The sequence below is a fragment of the Mytilus galloprovincialis genome, chromosome 7 (genome assembly GCF_965363235.1).
Source record: "Mytilus galloprovincialis chromosome 7, xbMytGall1.hap1.1, whole genome shotgun sequence".
Lineage (NCBI taxonomy): Eukaryota > Metazoa > Mollusca > Bivalvia > Mytilida > Mytilidae > Mytilus > Mytilus galloprovincialis.
Genome location: NC_134844.1, coordinates 43559434 through 43579873, shown reverse-complemented (window position 1 = coordinate 43579873; position 20440 = coordinate 43559434). Strand labels below are relative to the sequence as shown.

The following is a 20440-nucleotide window of genomic DNA, read 5'->3' as shown; positions in this document are numbered from 1 at the left end:
TGTAAATTAAAAAGACAAGTTTTGTTACTTTATCAATAATCTAATAGAAATAAACACCATATCGCTTCATCAAAACATTCATTCAGATAAGAAAAACATTACAAACACCATAGAAAATAAATGGTTAAGAAACTTAGAAATTAAAATTTTAACATGGCGAAACCGGCGTGCTGAAATGTATAAAGAAATACGCCCGGTATTTGGAAGTCAGAAAATAGGTCATTTGAGAACAACAAAAAAAACGCGTGGATATATCTGGTAAGTTACATGGATTTAATATAAAAATCGAATGTTACTAGAATAACAGAGTTATATCTCTTCATAAAATTACACATTCTTTTAACACACTGACACTAAAATAGACTAAATTCCTTCTTTTTTTATGATCTTGAAAAAGGAACTTGTTTTGAAAATGGCGCAGGAAATCAATGAAACGTTTCTAAATAAATCTAACCAAAATTAGTCAAGATATTACCAATGTTTTGTATTTTCAACAAAATATAAGAAGGAAACCAGTCTAGCTACATATTGAATGAAGTCATTTTAAGATTACTGTTTATGATACGGTTACTAAAGAAACGGTATGGCTATGGTCATGGTGTTTGGAAAGACATATTTCCAGATGATAAGCATGATAAGGAAGTTTTTGGAAAGGATTGGTCAACATGATAGTCATTTTATGTGTAGTTATTTGAATATCAAAGAGTTTTATTTAAAAATATCTTCATTTACCAATATAAATAACATAAAGATAATATTATGAGGAAGATTAGTAAATAGTGATAGTTATTAACCTCTATTAGGGTGTGTTTGATTCACTTCACATTACTCTGGTCATTCATGGCTCCAATAAACTGTGTTGCATTGTGGGATTATAAATGTTTAAAACTTTTCTTATTATCAAAGTGTAATCAAAGACAGTTCCATAATAGACTTACATTTTTGTCATTCCAAATTTTCTTTGGTTGATTTTTATTTACCTAAAACATCCTATATCAATATTAAAATCATGAAAGTATCGAGAAAAGATTGTTTTCCACTGATTTTTATCATTCAAACTAAATTTTATCATGAAAACGAGTTCATGGACCCCTTTTTTTTAATATGCCATGTGGTTTGATTATGCGAGAAGATTATGTGTGCCAATATTCATGAAAACATAAATAGTGCAATTTTTTTTTTTATAAATATATAGCAAAAAATGATGTTTTTTTCTACATTCATGAAAATTTGATAAATATGAGTTATTTCTGAATGAAAAATGTATAAATTTTTAGGATATTTATAAAATACAGAAATTACAAATTATTTACAGTGTTCTCCCCAGGCCTTTAAAGGACCACGGGCCCGCGATGTATAATTTTCTACCGTGGTGGTATCGTTCTTGCCGCGATGTATAATTTTTCACCGTGGTGCTAAAATTTTCGGTAAAAAAAATCATAACGGTAAACCTTCCCGTGTGGTATAAAATTTCAGATGAAAACTGACCAGTTCAAACCAGTTCAATCCAGTTCTGACAACGAAGATTGCTTACACCACGTGATCGATTTACCTTTTGAGGTTAACCTTGATGATTGGATTTAATCGATGTACATGATTCTTGTGTTTTAATAGATTAAGAGATCATAACTTAATCATCACAGACTTATGAGACTTTTGAGGGACAAGCAGACATTTGTTAATAAACTCTATTACTCCAGACTTTGGTCATAAATGATTTGCGTATTTTTAAAACGTGAGTTACTTCCCCTGATTTAGCTTATTACAAAAATGTGCTCCTAAAATATTATCCATCATTTAAAATAGAAATAAAGTACAAATTGAATGCAAAATTATGTAAGGATGTTACCTCAAGGATAAAAACTTTCTTTGAATATACCAACAAAAATATATTGCAAATTATTTTTGACAATCATACTTTTATTAAAGCACAGACATATTATATTAAATATGTAGTATATCCATTTATACTTCTACTGACCGTGTAAGGGCTGTATAGCCAGTCAAGGTCGTTAAAAACTTCCATTTCATTTGATGTATACTGATATATAGTTGAGTAGTATTAAAGAAGAGTAATGAATAACTTTTACAAAATAAATTTACAATGATTGGAATTTAGCTAGACATGACATCCTTTCACGAGTGTCCACATAGATAATACAAGTATACTTTTCATGTCTATCATGAAATAACACAATAATGATTTTAACAACAATTTTATTGGTCTAAAAGAATCATGTCTAAAGCTATGGAAAATAGTATTTAATTTACTAAAGGTTCTACATTAAAATTTAATCTTGTTTAAAGTTAATTGTTATGGTGTAATCTAACAAAAATGAGGAATGTGTAGTGTAACTATACAAGTATCAGGACAAAATTGGCTTGATCAAAGTATAAAAAGTGACTAGTTTAAAGACTATTAGTGCTTTCTGTTATTTATTCTTAAAAGATATTAAAGTATACAAACTGTTTGATTTACTTTATTTTTACCAGTATTTTTTTTTTACCCAAAGCAGTCTGCACCAAAAACTTTTTCAACTACTAGTCCGAAGACCAATATCCTGACATTTTTCTTATTGGTCCAAACAAATTTTTGCAAAAACTTGCTAGTCCGAATGAAATTTTACTAGTCTGGGGCATCGGACTAGTGGCTAACCGTGCAGACTGCAAAGTCTACATAACACAGTAAACAAAACAAAAGACAAAAAGGTAATGGCACAAAAACTAACAAGAAGAAAAAATAAGCGATGCAACGCGACATGACATATTGTACAAATCATTTCGACACGCGTTACCCTGGTGCTATCCCAAAATCCTGGGGAGAACACTGATTTAACAAAAAACAATTTGTGTTTATCTTTTAAAACAAAAAAGTTATGTCTTTTTTTTCAAAAGGGAAAATACGGCTATGGTCATGGTGTTTGGAAAGACATATTTCCAGATGATAAGCATGATAAGGAAGTTTTTGGAAAGGATTGGTCAACATGATAGTCATTATATGTGTAGTTATTTGAATATCAAAGAGTTTTATTTAAAAATATCTTCATTTACCAATATAAATAACATAAAGATAATATTATGAGGAAGATTAGTAAATAGTGATAGTTATTAACCTCTATTAGGGTGTGTTTGATTCACTTCACATTACTCTGGTCATTCATGGCTCCAATAAACTGTGTTGCATTGTGGGATTATAAATGTTTAAAACTTTTCTTATTATCAAAGTGTAATCCAGGACAGTTCCATAATAGACTTACATTTTTGTCATTCCAAATTTTCTTTGGTTGATTTTTATTTACCTAAAACATCCTATATCAATATTAAAATCATGAAAGTATCGAGAAAAGATTCAGTTTTCGACTGATTTTTATCATTCTAACTAAATTTTATCATGAAAACGAGTTCATGGACCCCTTTTTTTTAATATGCCATTTGGTTTGATTATGCAAGAAGATTATGTGTGCCAATATTCATGAAAACGTAAATAGTGCAATTTTTTTTTTTATAAATACATGTATATAGCAAAAAATGATGTTTTTTTCTACATTCATGAAAATTTGATAAATATGAGTTATTTCTGAATGAAAAATGTATAAATTTTTAGGATGTTTATAAAATACAGAAATTACAAATTATTTAACAAAAAACAATTTGTGTAACTTTATTTAATTATCTTTTAAAACAAAAAAGTTATGTCTTTTTTTCGAAAGGGAAAATACGGCCACAAATCCGAATTTTGAGCAAATATACACAATTTCGACCTCATTTTTCTCAAAAAGTAGCACATGAAGGTATATTTTTTATTACATATTTGATTTAATCAGCTAAAAAATAGTCTATATTGAATTTTTTTTTATCAAAATATAAATACAGGATCAAAACTGTATCGAATGCTCTTAAAGTCAGGATTGGTATCCACAAATTCAATGTATTCATACAGAAGTGTACATGTACAATGTACATCATACATGTGATTCTTCCAGCAGAAGTTGAAAATCTCCTGATTTTAAGCCCTCTTTGGTCTCTACCTTATAATACAAATATTTTGATTCTATAAACTTTCATCCCCTTAAAATTTGATTGTTACAATGCATGGCTGTCAATCTCTTTGATATGAATTTTGTGTCACTGATGAAGGCAAATTTTACCAGTAAGTTCAAGAACTAATGGATAAGTATAAAGCTTCTCTTGACATCTTAGGCGGAAATTTAATTAAAAGCAAACATAAAATATTCTAATCCTGAAATGTGTCCGACATGAAAAATTTGAAACAATACTAAACAAATACTCAATTCATCCAGTACAATTGTAAAAATCAAATATGCTATTATATTGAAGTACACAAGTTCAAAAGATAAAGGACATACATTTTATTTGAACATATAATGTACATTTCAAATACATATATTTTTCCAAATTGGCAAATAATTGAAAAATCAAAACAGTCAATAAAATACATCTTATAGATAACCATCCAGGTATTTACTGGTTAATGTTGCTGCTTGCATTTCCAAAAAAAAAATATTTGTGCCTCTCTTGTACTCATATTTTATGAATGGAATATTATATGAGAGTTTTTATTGAAAGATGTTGATGATATTCAAATGTAAATTTTTATCATTGGTTTTTAGTATTGTTGCCCTTTCAACTACATATACCCAATGTAAACAATGGACAAACAAGGCATGAAATACATGTATACAGACCCTTTACTTGTTTTATATGTTAATTCCATGCACTAGACTTTTATCTTTTCTATTAAAATACTGCTGTAAATCTGACAAATTTAAATGTATTTGTATCAGTAAATGAAAAGTCAGTCACACATGGAAGATTTTGTTTTGTAAAATAAAATTATATAATTCCTGTTCATGAAGAAAATACCACTGCAGAGATTCTCCCTGCACTTATATATATACTCACTCATGCATGGTGTGATTACTGATCACATATATAAAAATAAACATGCATCAGTGAGCACATATTTTTATACACTTTTACGTTTTGCTTTTAACAAATTCCTTTCATTATTATCATGGCTATACAATGTATCTATATCAATGACCAATTGTTTTTTTTTATTTTAACCAAAATAAAACTTGTTTAAGTGAGACCAGACTCTGCCACAAATATACAAGCTAGTTTGTCCTTTCTGTTAATAAAGGCCAGGCTACTGATGAGATATAACAGGGCTAAGGGTTTTAACCCCTTATTTTCATGTTTTCATACTGTAAAGACTGATTGGCTGTGTCAGTTCTTTTTCTGTCGTCTGCACGTAGCATTAGGTTTGTAGTCATGCCAGTACTAAATTTTACATTTTCTTCACTATTAAAGTTCAATTTTTAATTATGTATAATTTTTTTTTCATTAGAGAAAATGCCATAGAAAAATATACCAACATGGAAGAGGGAGAAATAATTTGTGAAGTGGTAGAGGAGGAGATTATTTCAATCGAGGATCCCCAGACCGTGATTGCTGAAGAAGTTATAATATCCATGACAACAGATGATTCACCATATCAAAGTATCCAAACAGAAAGCAAACCTATGGAAGAAGTTATTCTTGTACCTCCAAAGTCTAAGCGACAACCAGGATATACATTTACACCATTAGAGTTACCTCCCTGTAAAGTGTGCAATGGAAAAGCATCTGGAATCCATTATGGTGTAAACAGTTGTGAAGCTTGTAAGGTATTGATCACATTCAGTTTGTATTAAAGATGGCCTCCGTACCACACTTTCAATACTTTAACAACCAGCACAATTGATTCAATAATTGGTATTAAAACCAAAAAAAAATGCATGTAAATTGGATAAAAATACTGTATTACCCTAAAAGTAAGGAACAACATGAAAAAAGAGCTTTCTCAGCATTTGTTTTGTGATGAAGCAATAAAAATTGTTGCTTTTTTACAACGAAATTTAAAAATCCAGTGTACATTTAAAAATTGATTGTTTTTTCCAACTTCGCACTCACAAATTTTTCATGTAATTGGGTAAGTAACTGCAGTTTTGACAATATTTAAGAATTAAAATGCTGATACAAGTAACCAATTAGAACTATCAAATTGCCTGATTGACAGCTTTGGTAATCTACATGGATAAGCCAATAAGAAACCATTCCCTGGGTGACAACAGTCAGAGGTAAAAATAGATATTTTCATTATACATTGTATGCAGCATTACATGTATTTTTCATTTTAGAGTTATTTCCCTTTTATCATATATTTGAAATTTTAGAAATAAGATGTACAGTAATATCAAAAGTAACTCCTTTTGAAATACTCCTCCGAAAATCAAACTCTTAAAAGGGAGATAAAAATCTGCAATTTTGGAAAAAAGAGGCTACCAATTTCTCCTTGCATCAGTAATAATTAATCCTGAAAAGGTGTAGTAATCTTATTGTAAAGAGAAAGTCAGTGCAAATTTTACATTCATGCATTCTTGAATTGACTACTTTTCTTAACAATGTTACCGGTAGAATAATAGCAAATAATATAGCGTCTTGCTAAAGATTCCACTATTTAACCACCACCATATTCATGGCTATTTGTTTATGCTTTCAAAGGATGGAAAATACAGGAATTATTTCACATTTGAAATATCAACTTTTAATTTGTCTTTCTGGGTTACTGGGGTATAGAAATATGGTCACTTGGTCTTCTCCCGACCGGCAGTAAAACGCTTGCCGAAGTGGGGCGTCCATTTGGCTGTGCGGGATTTATCAAGTTCGCAGTCACGTCCGGTCAGAAGGGGGACGTTAAATCTGATGCCTCGTGTAAAGAGAGTGCCACAATCTTTGCACATTAAGAACCCTTGCAACAACTCTTTGAGGGGTCTGTAGGTGGCCTGTTGCAAGAAAAAATTTCTGTCCCTATCCAATATACCCTCATTTTTCAGTGGCAGTCCAAATTTCCCCGACCATCATCCTATATGGCCTCTATTACAACAACCTACCTATTGTATTTATTGTGAACTTGTTCTCGTCCTGAATATGCATGAAATATTTGCCACTGGACGTTAAGCAACCATCAATCAATCAATCAATTTAATTTGTCTTGAAAATTAAAGTGTTGTGACTAGCCTATTTGTACATAATTGTTATGTAATGTCAGTAGACAGTAATATTTAATCTGTTTTTATCTTTTTCAACAGGGCTTTTTTAGAAGATATTTACAAAGGAAGGAGCCATATAAATGTATGAAGGAGGGCCAATGTGAAATTACAGATAGAAGAAGAGGAAATTGTTCTGCTTGCAGAATGCAGAAATGTGTAATGGTTGGGATGTCTAGAGATGGTAAGATATAAAGGGGGAGTAAAAAAAAAAAACAGATTTAAAAGATCTCGAGAGTGTATGACTAAAAACAGATCATAGATATCCAGGGAGAGTATGATAAAACAGATGAAAGATATATGTAGACCATGTTGAGACTGTGTATATTTAATATGGGGTAAGAAGGGGTGATTTATTTAAATACATGATTAATAATGGTATTATGCCCTTTATATTTGTAAACAACAGGATTTGAGGAAAAATCTTAAACGTTTGCTTTGATTTTGTAAATTCGAACCAGACCATAAAAGCATGAAAAACAAAGAAAATTTATACATTGACCATATTTACTATAAATTTCTTTCAATCTTTTGATATAATAATGTCCTCAATAAAAGTTGATAACTACAAGTAAAATGTTTTGGTTATTCATCAAAGTTCAATTTTTATATTTTTTAACAAATATACATTGTTCATCTGATTTTTTTACAGAATGTTTATAAAATATCTTTTGTAAATGTACATACCGGTAATCATTAAATTTTAGTGTCTGTTAACTTAAATTCAAGGAATTCAGTATGTAATATGAATATGATACCTGAAAACTTTTTCCCAAGTAAGGAGCTAAATAATAGTTGTCTTATCTAATCAATTCTTTTCTTATTATCTTTATTTACATCTATTTTCAGCTGTTCGTCAGGGAAGATATACCTTGACAGAAAGGACAAAAACTATAATGGAAGTTAGAGAAATTCATGAACGAAACATGTTATCTGCTGGCTTGGACATTCTAGCAGAAGCTGCTAGTCAGAATAGAGCTGCTCTTATTAGTGAATCTCCAGGTTCTTGTAATACTGAAAAAAACAATAACAACCATGGCACCGATGAGGCAAGTACTGCTGTATCTAACATTGATACATCTAGTACAGGTCCAGTCACTGGCGATACCGATCATTCATATATAAATAGCAGTGAACGGGGTCAGTGTGACTCGTTTGAAAATATAGTGACAAGTGGAGGTAGCAATCCTCAGAAAGATATACTTACTCCGACCGACGGAAAACCTTTCATTGGAATCGATTTCTTCGGGTGTGGTCAGCGACAGAAATCGTTATTTGATGCAAAGATTGATCTTCCACGACAGTGTTGGCCTCAAGTTTTAAGTAACTTAGTTTCAGCTATGACTAACTTGACTCCTTTGCAGGCTAAAAGTAAAGAAGAAATACAGGCAATATTAGAGGAAGGCCAGGTAACTACATTTTAGGATAATTTTCAAATAATTTCTTACATGTAGGTAACTTTGAACAGAATAATATGGTGCATGATCTTTTGGATAGAAACATTTTAGAGTAATATTGAGTTTGCAGAATTTTTGCACAATGGGTGCCACATGTACTTGCCTCCAGTCATGCCGGTATTTATATAGAACCATCACTATTTGAGCACAATTTGCTTACCATATTCATACACAAGTCATTTATCCCTATTTAAAATAGGTATGAAAATGAAGATTTGGTATGATTGCCAATGAGACAACTCTTCACAAGAGACCAAATGTAGTGTTGTCAACGGTTAACCGGTTAACTGTTTGAACGACCGAATACCGAATACCAAAAATGCTAACTGGTTAACCGGACTTTTTTCAATTTTGATAGATTTGATATCAAATTGTATTGAAATCATTAAATAGTTATGTATTCTTTAAAAATTGTCGCCATGGTAATTACTTTGATAGTTCAATTGTCGATTGTGTTGTTTGCTATTATTAATCCAAAAACATAAAATTAATTAAAACTTGTCTCTCAGCTCGGGCCAAGATCTTAAGGAAACATGATTAGTATACATGTTTTTTTTAACAGTAACTTTAAATCAGTAATACAATTAAATTTTGTGATTTACTTCATTATTTCATTTTTTTTATCTAATATTGTGAAGACCTACATCTGAATGGGCAATCTCCGTTGTGCAAAGCTTTGTCATACTTTAAACAAAATGCTAACTCAAAAGTTGTGAAACGCAAACCAATGTGAATGTAATCAATGTATACTTGATAGAACGAGTAGCAGGCTTAATCATTTCAAATTGAAACACTCCATATTATTTTTGGAGACAAGAGAAAATGAAAGAATCATCGGTTTCGGACTTATTTAAAAATTCTACGAGATCAAGAAGTTTTTTTTTATATTTCAATCTGAAGTTAGTACAAACACAATAGCTGATACAGTGTATTTGAATATTAAAAGTCTAACTTTGCCAGGAATCTTCACAGACAAGCCTTATAATACTACAGGACAAACTTCAATTCATGGTATCATAAACACATAAGTGTATGACTTGGATGGAAGGTTGTCACACTGATACTCATACCACATTTTCTTATATCTATATGTAGGGTACTATTGATAAGGCATTCAAACATCAACTTAAACTACCGGTTAAACGGTTAATCAGTTGAGTGATAATCCAAGTAACCGGTTAGGCAAAAGTGCATGATTTGACAACACTAACCAAATGATACAGAATACAGAACAGCTATAGGTCACCATAGGGTCCTAAAGGCTGAGAAAAGCCCATACATCATAATCAGCTATAATTAAAGATTTATAATGTTATTCTTTGTATAAAACATTTATATTGACTACATGCATGAAATGTACCTCTTATGACAAACAGCTTTAAAGTTTTAACTTTTAGCTTATACAATAATTTATTGGCTAAATATGTACTGTGGATTCATTAATAATCGTTGGATACCATATTTCGTTGATATCATGGGTACTGGGGAACCATGAATTTAAATGTTCAATGAATTTCAAATTTTCTAAAGGAATGTATGCAAACTTTGCCTAAGACTCATAATTAAATATCCTGAAAAAGTTTTCCTTCATCCAAGAAAATTGGTACCAACGAAAATAATTGAATTCACAGTAGACAAAATTAACTGTAACAGTATACCTTCTTGTTATATTTCAGCATAAATATGAGTTACAAAAGCAGCTACCGTATTTGGAACCTTACAATGTCTATCTAATGAGGAACATATACTGTCTTTTTTATATTTCAGCACAAGTATGAATAACAGAAGCAGCTATTTGGAACCTTACAATGTCTATCCAATGAGGAACATATACTGTCTTTTTTATATTTCAGCACAAGTATGAATTACAGAAGCAGCTATTTGGAACCTTACAATGCCTATCTAATGAGGAACATCAAGCTATTTTTGAAGCCACTGGAATTGACATTGACAACAGGAATAAATTTTTTGAAGATCATAATAAGACTATGACAACATTGATTTTAGGCTTTATAGACTTTGCTAAAGTAATCCCCGGATTTATGGATCTCCCTGTTTCTGACCAAGCTTCTCTCCTAAAAGGTATTTAAACATATATGTGTAATGGCAAAATTATAAGTGTTTTAAGTTCTAGACGTTATTGATTAATGTGTATATAAAGACAGAAAAGCAAAAAAGATACACAAACAAGATTAAACAGAAAAAGTTAATCAAACCAGGTTGTAATTGGAAAACTTTTCAGATTCAGACTGATACAGTTTGCTGAACCCATTTTCTGTTTGGTAGTCTGTGAGCCAAGGCTTTCAAAAACAGTAATGCTTGCCAGACAAATATAAATTTATCAGACATTGTCTGACAGTGTCAACTTAAATTTTTGTGACATGTGCATTCGATTTCAATCTGGGAGAAGGTCATCAGTCATTTTAGGCACTCTGGACTCTTGCCAAAAAAAAAACTGGTAGAAAATCTGTAAAACAAAACTGTGAACAAGTTACAGTAAAAAAGATCAAGACAAATTGGCCAACAAAGACATAATTGTCTTTCCACTTTTTATAGGAGTTTCTAGCCTAGAATTATGGTTTTAGCCATTTTTCTTTTTTTAGAGAGAAACTTGACAGAAGATATGATCAACGATACAAGATCAACAAAAAATATATTAAAATCGTGAATTATATTATAGTCTAAAGTGTTGGAGAGTAGCTTTTGTGAAAAAGGCATTTTTATTTAGGTAAGTGACACAAAGCCTCTTGTTTATAAACCTTGCTAGTTATTTTTTTTTTTATATTTTCTTTATATTTCAGAATCTCGTTTTGAATTTTTCATGATCAGTAGTCATGAAGCTTTTGACCCAAATACTGAAATAATGATGACATACAAAGGTGAAACTTATCACATGACCCAGTTTTGTGGATTTCTCAACAACGCTAATTTCAGAAATTGGCTCCAATTTACTCGGAAAATAAAACATTTTGATTTTACTCAGATGGAAAAAGCATTAGTCCTTGGAATAACTCTCACATTTAGAGGTAAGACTTTTTTTAAATTTACACTATATCAAAGACTTCAAACAATGCATGCATGCACATAGCTACACCTATTCATTAGTTAAATATTTAATAATATAACATAAATTAAAATACTAAAATTAAGTTATAACAAAACAGATTACATTCTTACAGTACTTAGTTTGTCTGATAAAGACGTCCATCACATATTGATTCTTTCTCTTATTTTGTTTTTTTCACAAGATTCATTTTCTTGTTAAGGCAAACCAACAAGTCTTTAGTGAGATTTGGTATTTAAATTAAGTTCCAACTGAAATGTGCCATAAAAAACACAGGTGAACAGATTAATACAGCGCAAAAATGGGCCATGAAAAAAAACCCTGGATGAACAAATTAATACAGGACTGAAACGGGTGATAAATAAACCCTGGGTTAACAGATTAATACAGCACTAAAATGGGTCATAAAAATCATGTTGGAACAGATTAATACAGCACTAAAATGGGCCATGAAAAACATGTGGGAACAGATTAATACAGCACTAAAATGGGCCATGAAAAACATGTGGGAACAGATTAATACAGCACTAAAATGGGCCATGAAAAACATGTGGGAACAGATTAATACAGGACTAAAATGGGCCATGAAAAACATGTGGGAACAGATTAATACAGCACTAAAATGGGCCATGAAAAACATGTGGGAACAGATTAATACAGCACTAAAATGGACCATGAAAATCATGTGGGAACAGATTAATACAGCACTAAAATGGGCCATGAAAAACATGTGGGAACAGATTAATACAGCACTAAAATGGGCCATAAAAAACATGTGGGAACAGGTTAATACAGCACTAAAATGAGCCATAAAAAACATGTGGGGACAGATTAATACAGCGCTAAAATGGGCCATAAAAAACATGGGTGAAAAAATCAATACAGCATTAAAATGGTTATGACTTTGACTCTAAAATGTTGGTTTGAATTTTTCTCTTAAATGTCCTTCCGCCAAAACAACAAATAAAGAAGCATTTTTACTACAAATAACAAAGATTTTCATTTTTACTGTAGATCGAGCTCACTTGGAAAATCCTGATAAAGTGGAGGAGATCCAACTGTGGCTCATTGAACAGTTAATGATCTGTTTCAAACTGCATCATGGGAAACGCTGCGCAGAATACTTCAGAAAATTAATTGACATGTTCATAGAGTTTAGAAACATCACAGAAGAATTTTTACAGACTCATAAGAAATGGAAAAATGATCCCATCATGAGGACCAGAATTCCAGCTTTAGGTTTCTTCCTGTTTGAAGATGATTGATGATATTATTATTTATAATTGTTGAATTTTCACTTTTGTTATTGAAAATTTCTTCTCCCACTGTTGGCTTAAGAGGACCATTTCTTGTCCGTCCATTATAAATATGTCAGACATAATGTATGAGCAGCCTGTCATGACTGTCTGCATCAACTTTCGTTAAATGATTTTGTTAGAGAATATGTACTTTGTAGTAATATGAGTTATTGCTCTTTGCTTGATTAAGGTTTGATCATAACTATAGTTTTGTTTGTTACCATGATATTTTGAATATCCAAACGGACAATACGAATAATTTTATGAGGCATCAAATCATGTTTTTAACATTGGCAATGCCTTAGCAAAGTTTTTATGAGTAGTATTTCAAGGATGATTTTCAGCATTACATATTCTTTTGGGGGTTTGTCCTTTGTTTTTATTTCTATTGGATGATTTTTGTCATATATGTCTATATCTGCATACTTGTCGTGTTTGATGGCTGTCTCATTGTCATAAGCATTATGTGTTCTTTTGTTCATAGAATAATAAAGAAGTTTGTAAGATAATTTGATAACTGATATAATAGCAATGTCTCCAAGTGTAAAAAAGTTTTTCCTGCAAATTTGCTTAAGTTATTTTTTTATTGAAACATTCATAAAAATGTTTGGAATTTTGAATAATTTTTCGCTATTTTATCTAGTTTTAAATTTATAGGATTTTCTTAAAAACCACCACAGCACATCAGATTTTGAACAGAAATAATTTCTTATATCCTTGGATACCATACTCTGTTCCCTTGTCTCCCATGAATTAAACATTTGAATATTAGGTCATTTTGATAAATAAAATACTCACAAAATGTTATTTGTTGTTACAAAAAAAGTAAAGTTTTAATCAAATCATTCAGTTTGCTGTCATAGATTATTTTTTTTATAAAAATCTTAGTGTTATTTTTTTTCCATATCCTATGTTTATTTGATCAACATGTGAATCAAATGTTCTTAAATTTTCATCATTTAGATTCAGAAAGACAAGCCTTACATTTTGAAATCTTTAAAAATTAATTGTTCTGATTGGAGATGATAGAGTGGTAATACATGTAATTACTATATGTACTTAAGGGGGCTCGCGGGTATAAATATATATATATTTTTTTAATATAGGATTTCGCTATATTTTTTGTATAAATGAACTTTATCACATACTTAATAGAACAATGAAATAAAAAAATTGGGTCACCATTCATTTAAGCTCATCATCTGTTTCCGAAGCACACATTTTTGTTAATTTCCATTTTTTTTCTGTTGAACTAATAGGAGAAATAGAGGTAAGATCTGAATAAAAAAAGAACTAAATTACAGAAATCGCTCAAATTTTACAATTATTTAGTTTATGTACAGCTTATTTGAAAACAATAATAAAAAGATAGGTCACAGATGAGTTAAAAAAGATATTTCAATTTTGAAATTTGTAAGAAAATGGCATTTTTTGCACCAAAGGGAGATAATTTGAAGCTTTTTCAATGATATAAATATTTTAAAAGTCATCTGGAGCCAAACCAAATCGATTTTTTTTTTGGTTTATTTTTGTACCATATCATAAAGTAATAACAAATAGTGTATTAAATAAAATTTGTAATGAAAAGACAAATGTTTAATTTTTTCGCTGAAATTTATGTACCGGCGAGCCTCCTTACCTGTAATATTTGTCTGTTAGACATTTAATATGTGTAGTAACTTTATCAATCAAAGTAAGATGTCTCAGACTGTTGAATGTAAATACTTATCTGATATAGATTTTAGAAACTGGCTGCATACATAACTTATGTATTTTTTCTTGTTGTTGCTATATAAAATGGGTAATTTGTGGAAATATGAAGTTGCTGCTATTACAATTTTATATTCATTGCAATTTTAAAAGTAACAAGAATTATTATTTATTTATAAATCAAATCTGGAATTGAATGTGCAGAATATCTGATGTTAAACAGCTTGATTCTTGTGATTTTAGTTCACATTATTTTATCTGCATGAGTTTTACCAGTGCAATAATGATTAGAACTCTAAAATGGGTATTGAATATTTATAGATGCTTCAATAAAAGTTGAGAGAGCTAACCATTTCCTTGGAAATTTCAGAATAAATGATATATTTTGGGTGAACATGCAGATTTAAATGATTATTTTAACTATAGTACATCTTTTTGGCATTACTTGGATATTTTTTAACACAGATTTCCAGTCTTTACACAATGAGACTCTGAATCCAAATTGAAGCCAACTTTCTTAACATATTGAAAATATAAGATATAATATCTATAATCAGTTTTCAGATTTCAATTCTACAGAAAAAAAATAATTAAACAATGTAGGCATGAGATATGTACATTTCTAACTAGAAATACACCTCTGTCATACATTATAATTAATAATTTGAATTTAATGGTAAGTGTTTGATTTCATATGAAGCATGCAGTGTCAATTAATTTTTCCTGTTACAGGAATTCATGATTAGCAATTGAAAAAATAATTAAGTGTCTAATTGCTGTTTGTCAATAAACAGTTAAAGCACCCTTACATTGTATTGAATGTTTATAATTAAAAATTAGATGAAGGGTAATATGGTGTGTCTTCTAGGACAGTGTAATATGGTGTCTTCTAGGACAGTGTAATATGGTGTCTTCTAGGACATTGTAATATGGTGTCTTCTAGGACATTGTAATATGGTGTCTTCTAGGACAGTGTAATATGGTGTCTTCTAGGACATTGTAATATGGTGTCTTCTAGGACAGTGTAATATGGTGTCTTCTAGGACATTGTAATATGGTGTCTTCTAGGACATTGTAATATGGTGTCTTCTAGGACAGTGTAATATGGTGTCTTCTAGGACATTAAACTCATAAATTGATAGTCAGAAATGTATTAGTTTGGATATTTTAACTGAAGTATCAGGAAATGTTAAATGTCTGTAGGAGAAGTGATATTCAGGGAATATTAGGTATCATATGTATGAGTTTATTAAACAAAGAATCTCAAAATGTTAATATGATATATTTCATGTAGTAAGGGCTGTTCATAAACAAAAGTACACTGGGATCTTTGAAGGTTTCTTCAGAAGCCCCATGCAATCTAGATTCAATGACTTATTCAAGTCTATATGCAAGTACCTTCAAAGACCCCATATATATTTTTTTCTGGCAGCCCACATGTATATGTATGTTATTTTGTAAATATTTAAACCAAAAAAAATAGTGCTGTATTGGTCCTTTCAAAATAAAGGTTCTGTTTTCAGACTTTTCTTATTTTCAAATTCTCATGATTTGGTAATAATGATTTTGTCCCTCTATATAAATCAAATCAGGTTATTGTTGTGTTGGAAGATTATAATTTTGATAAACATTTTGTTAATTAACTCGATAACCATGATTTTTTTTTTAAATAGGATACAATAATTTAGCACCTCAATAATTAAACATCTGCACTACTGTCCTAATCTCTGTCACCAAAAAGTTATATGGTCAATTACATAGTTGTAAGGTGTGCCTTTCTTTTTGGCAGGGAGAACACACTTGATTCATGACATCTTTTCTTGGTTAAATTATCAACATTAAGTGTTTATATCGTCAATCAGTTTCTCACTGTAATGAATAGTAGGTCAACTAGTCCATAGGAACACTGTTCCTCTAATAGAGGTGACTTGACCTTGACCTCATTATTCATGGTTCAAAGTTTAATTTTTCTTACCTACCTTGATTGTTAGGCAAACTATATGGTCTATAGAATCAATTAAAGGGTTTCTTGTGTTTTGTTAACTTTAATGTTGTTATTCGAAAGTTGAGTACTTTTCTTTTCCTGATTTATAGTGTATGATTTTTCATGTTATTCTTTATAGTCCAGTAATTGATATTAAAAGGGGGGCTGAAATCTCAAAAACTTGTGTGACCTGAAAAAAAATCTCCTAAGTCATGAAACTCTTCAATGGTCGGCTTATTTTGTTTTTATTTTGGAGAATTTGGTATTGAAGGCAGATTTTTCATAATTTCTGTTCAATTATTCAAATTGTTTACAAAACCTTGGTGATTGCCAGCTTGTCATATTGAATAGACATCTGTCTCTTTTTTTTTGCAGCATGCAAATTGCTCTTTATGTATCTTTTAAGGTATTAATGTCCTTTTGATGCTGTGTCATCAACATATATCCCATCTCTATATTCATGTCTTTGTGATGAATTAACTGACCTTGAACTTACTTTATGGCTCCTTGATAAAAATTTCTGTTTCCTTATATGTGATAAGACTTTTATCTGAAAGACTGTCACATGTTACTCAGTTATAATAAATTAAACAGGCAAGAAATTTCAGTTTTGTTATCTTAGAATACTTAATGTTACAGTTTTGTCAACAGAACATTAATTTGAATGGCCTGAAAGTTTAACCTTTAATATGTTATAATTTTTAATGTGGTAATATTAACAATATGGAAGACAGATTTCAGGGGTGGATCCAGCCATTTAAAAAGGGAGGAGGTTCAAACTATATATCCCCATACAAATCCATTGATCATCCAAAAAAAAGGGGGCTCCAACCCCCAGGTCCCCCACTTGATCCGCCACTGGATTTCATCTTATATGTATAATGATGATACATGTTTTAAAAATAGCATCTACAGTCAATAGAAATGTTATACATGTATTTTAAAGTATTGATAATTTATATTTTATACAATTTGCATCAAAGTTTGGATTTGTGTACCTTTCTTTTTCTGATATGCATCATTTCTAAAATATTTTTTTAATATGATATACGATCATGACACAAAGGGGGGGGGGGGGGGTCTCAACACTGAAATTTGGGGTACTGACTGATATTGGGATGATTTCATAGATTTTATTTCTGATAGCAGGTAAAATATGTCGATGGGTAGTGGTTTTAGTGCTTTCTGCAAACAACAATCTATAAATAGAGGGATGGAGGTTAACAGACATCTCAATAGAAGATAAATAAAACCCATTGACATAAACTTTTCTACCCATTGTTATATTACCTTCGTGAATTTGCACCCCATTGATATGTTTGAATTATTTGGCATTCTGAACATGTGACCTATACCAGCCATATGTCTGTGTATACCTTTATATTGGAAGAGACCCCCCCCCCCCCCCCCCCCCTCCCCCCTGTCTCCAAATGAATTGGGAGTTAAATATAAATTTTAGAATGTTTCCAAATACTCATTAGATTATACTGTTTTGTTAATAGCTTCAAATTGAAACATTCTGCCTTCAAATTAGCTTAATATAATATTGTTTATGATATTTGGGAGAAAATTTGGCCAGATTTGTTGAAAGAAATTATAGGAACTTTATTGATTAAAAAGATGTTTGAAATTAAAAAACATGAAATAAAAATGAATATTTATTGATAAAAGTGAGCTGAAAATATTTTCATCTCTGACAAATACACAGATTAGTATTTTCAGTTTTGATTATTCTTATGAGTTACCAGAAAATTGAAATATCAACTTGAATGTACTACTAAAATAAATTTCATGAAGTTTAAATTTGTATATTGGATGCAAATTGGCAAGGTTTTATTGTTGCCATTTTCTTATACTTATTCTGACCAAAAGATCTAATTTAAGAGTTATGGATATGCTAACAAATTTATATTTATTCTGAAATAAGCACAGAAATTATACCCCTCTTAAATATTTCACCATTATGAAAATCCTATTGTATTCAATGTAAATTAATTGAGATGTACTTCCTATTGTTATGTATTACTCAATTGGCCGTTTCAGAATCTGATGCATTCTGGGTAATATTTTCAAAAGCGTACACCAAAGCGTTGTGATTGGTTTAAAACGTTCTAAACAATGGAAATTCAACCAATGACGTAACGTTATTTTAATTTTGGGGTACGAACAATAAAATTACCCATGATGCTTTAGATTCTGAAACAGCCAATTGACCTTTATACTAATTCACTTGACATTCAATATTATATATTTTGATATGTTTTATCATTTCTGTTGCAATATTACTGGTTTATTAAAATATCAGATAAAAATATGTGGGTTGTTCTTTCATTTTAATTTTATTTAACTTCATTGTTGAGTTAGGGTTATTGTGCATTCACATAGTCTGATCATCTGTTTGTTGCATGTTTGTTTATTCAACAAACGTTTGTCAAATATTTCTAATGTACTTGTAGAAGGCTGTACATTGACCTATAATGGTTTACTTTCACAAATCCTAGACATGGATGGAGAGTTGTCTCCTTACTCTGGCACTCATACCACATCTTCTTATATCTTTATGTTGTGAACAGAATAATGTTGTATTTAGTCAGCAGCTTGAAAGCAATGAGTTGTAACATGAAAGCCATTAAATATCTGTCTAACATCTACTGCCTGTTTGTCAATACTTTGAATAAATAAACATCAAAACAATGGTCACAGCTGTCTCAAGTATTGCTGGACAGAATAAATTCATATCTGGTCTGCAGCTTAGCAGTGATAAGTTTTAGTGTGAGCTTGATCAGATCTGTCAAACACCATTTTTAGTAATCAGACCAAGAAAACAATGCTTTAATAGCACCACAAACCATACAATCTAGTAAACTAAACATTCAATTTAATGAAAAAGACAGCTGTTTTCCTGAGATGAAATCGAACTAATTATAATACATGTATGTAAGTGGAAGTTACTTGCAACTGCAGATAATTGTAGGTGTCTCATGGTTTTTGTGTCATATTGGGTAGCTGTTGCAATGTCATAAACAGTATATTTTCTTAATCTACACAGGAGGGAGGAATATATTATGTGTTGGATAAGGGGTCTCAGTCTGAATTCCTGAAAAATAAATGTCAAATCATAAATTCCAATGAAAATGTCTGTTCCTGCATTAGGAAACTATTAAATCAGGAAAGTAACTGGCTATTCTAGAATTTCAGTAAAATCAACCACCTCATTTCTGAATTCCTGTAAAATGTACTTTCAGCCCTCATATTAGCATTATTTGACAAATTCTGATAATTTTTGGAGATATCACTACTGTATATATATGTTCATAATGTGGTAACTACAATCTGGTCCCCTTTTCCTGAATAGGACTTACCAAATTAGATGTATTACTAGATTTGTATTAACATGATGAACACGATGGGTGCTACACTTGAAGCAGGATCTGCTTATCCTTCCCGAGAATACACTGTTTTTGGTGGGGTTAGTTCAGTCTTAATAGGTTTCATGTTGTGTTTTGTGTACTATTGTTTTTCTGTTGGTCATTTTCTTTTATAGCCAATGGCACTGACAGTTTATTTTCCATTTTTGAGGAGAGGACAATTTTAGAAATTCAAATAACCTAAACACCTGATGGCATTTTAATAGCTCCTTGGAAAGCTTAAATCATGTACTAGTATATATATATTTTTTTCTAAAATTAAAACACTGATAGAACAGTCCCACCAAAACAATGATATATGATGAATCCATTAAATTGATTAAAACACATATAACTAAATTAAGCATTCATGGCAATATTAAATAAGTGTAATTATTCATATAATAG

General features: G+C 30.5%; 1 protein-coding gene across 1 annotated transcript; it reads left to right on the top strand.

Moving 5' to 3' along the window:
* The first annotated feature begins 192 nt into the window (after window positions 1-192).
* LOC143083061 (nuclear receptor ROR-beta-like) lies at window positions 193-18025 on the top strand. Its single transcript, XM_076259248.1, has 7 exons — window positions 193-258; window positions 5372-5690; window positions 7155-7296; window positions 7962-8521; window positions 10423-10651; window positions 11371-11595; window positions 12648-18025. The coding sequence occupies exons 2-7, from the start codon at window positions 5400-5402 to the stop codon at window positions 12896-12898; spliced, it is 1698 nt and encodes a 565-aa protein (XP_076115363.1). The 5' UTR covers window positions 193-258; window positions 5372-5399; the 3' UTR covers window positions 12899-18025.
* Window positions 18026-20440: the final 2415 nt, after the last annotated feature.

Bases quoted from the DNA above. Each gene is read 5' to 3' on its own strand.
- LOC143083061 (XM_076259248.1), top strand. From the start codon at position 5,400: ATGGAAGAGGGAGAAATAATTTGTGAAGTGGTAGAGGAGGAGATTATT. The intron at 5,691-7,154 runs GTATTGATCACA...CTTTTTCAACAG, and splicing joins ACAGTTGTGAAGCTTGTAAG to GGCTTTTTTAGAAGATATTT. The intron at 7,297-7,961 runs GTAAGATATAAA...ATCTATTTTCAG, and splicing joins GGTTGGGATGTCTAGAGATG to CTGTTCGTCAGGGAAGATAT.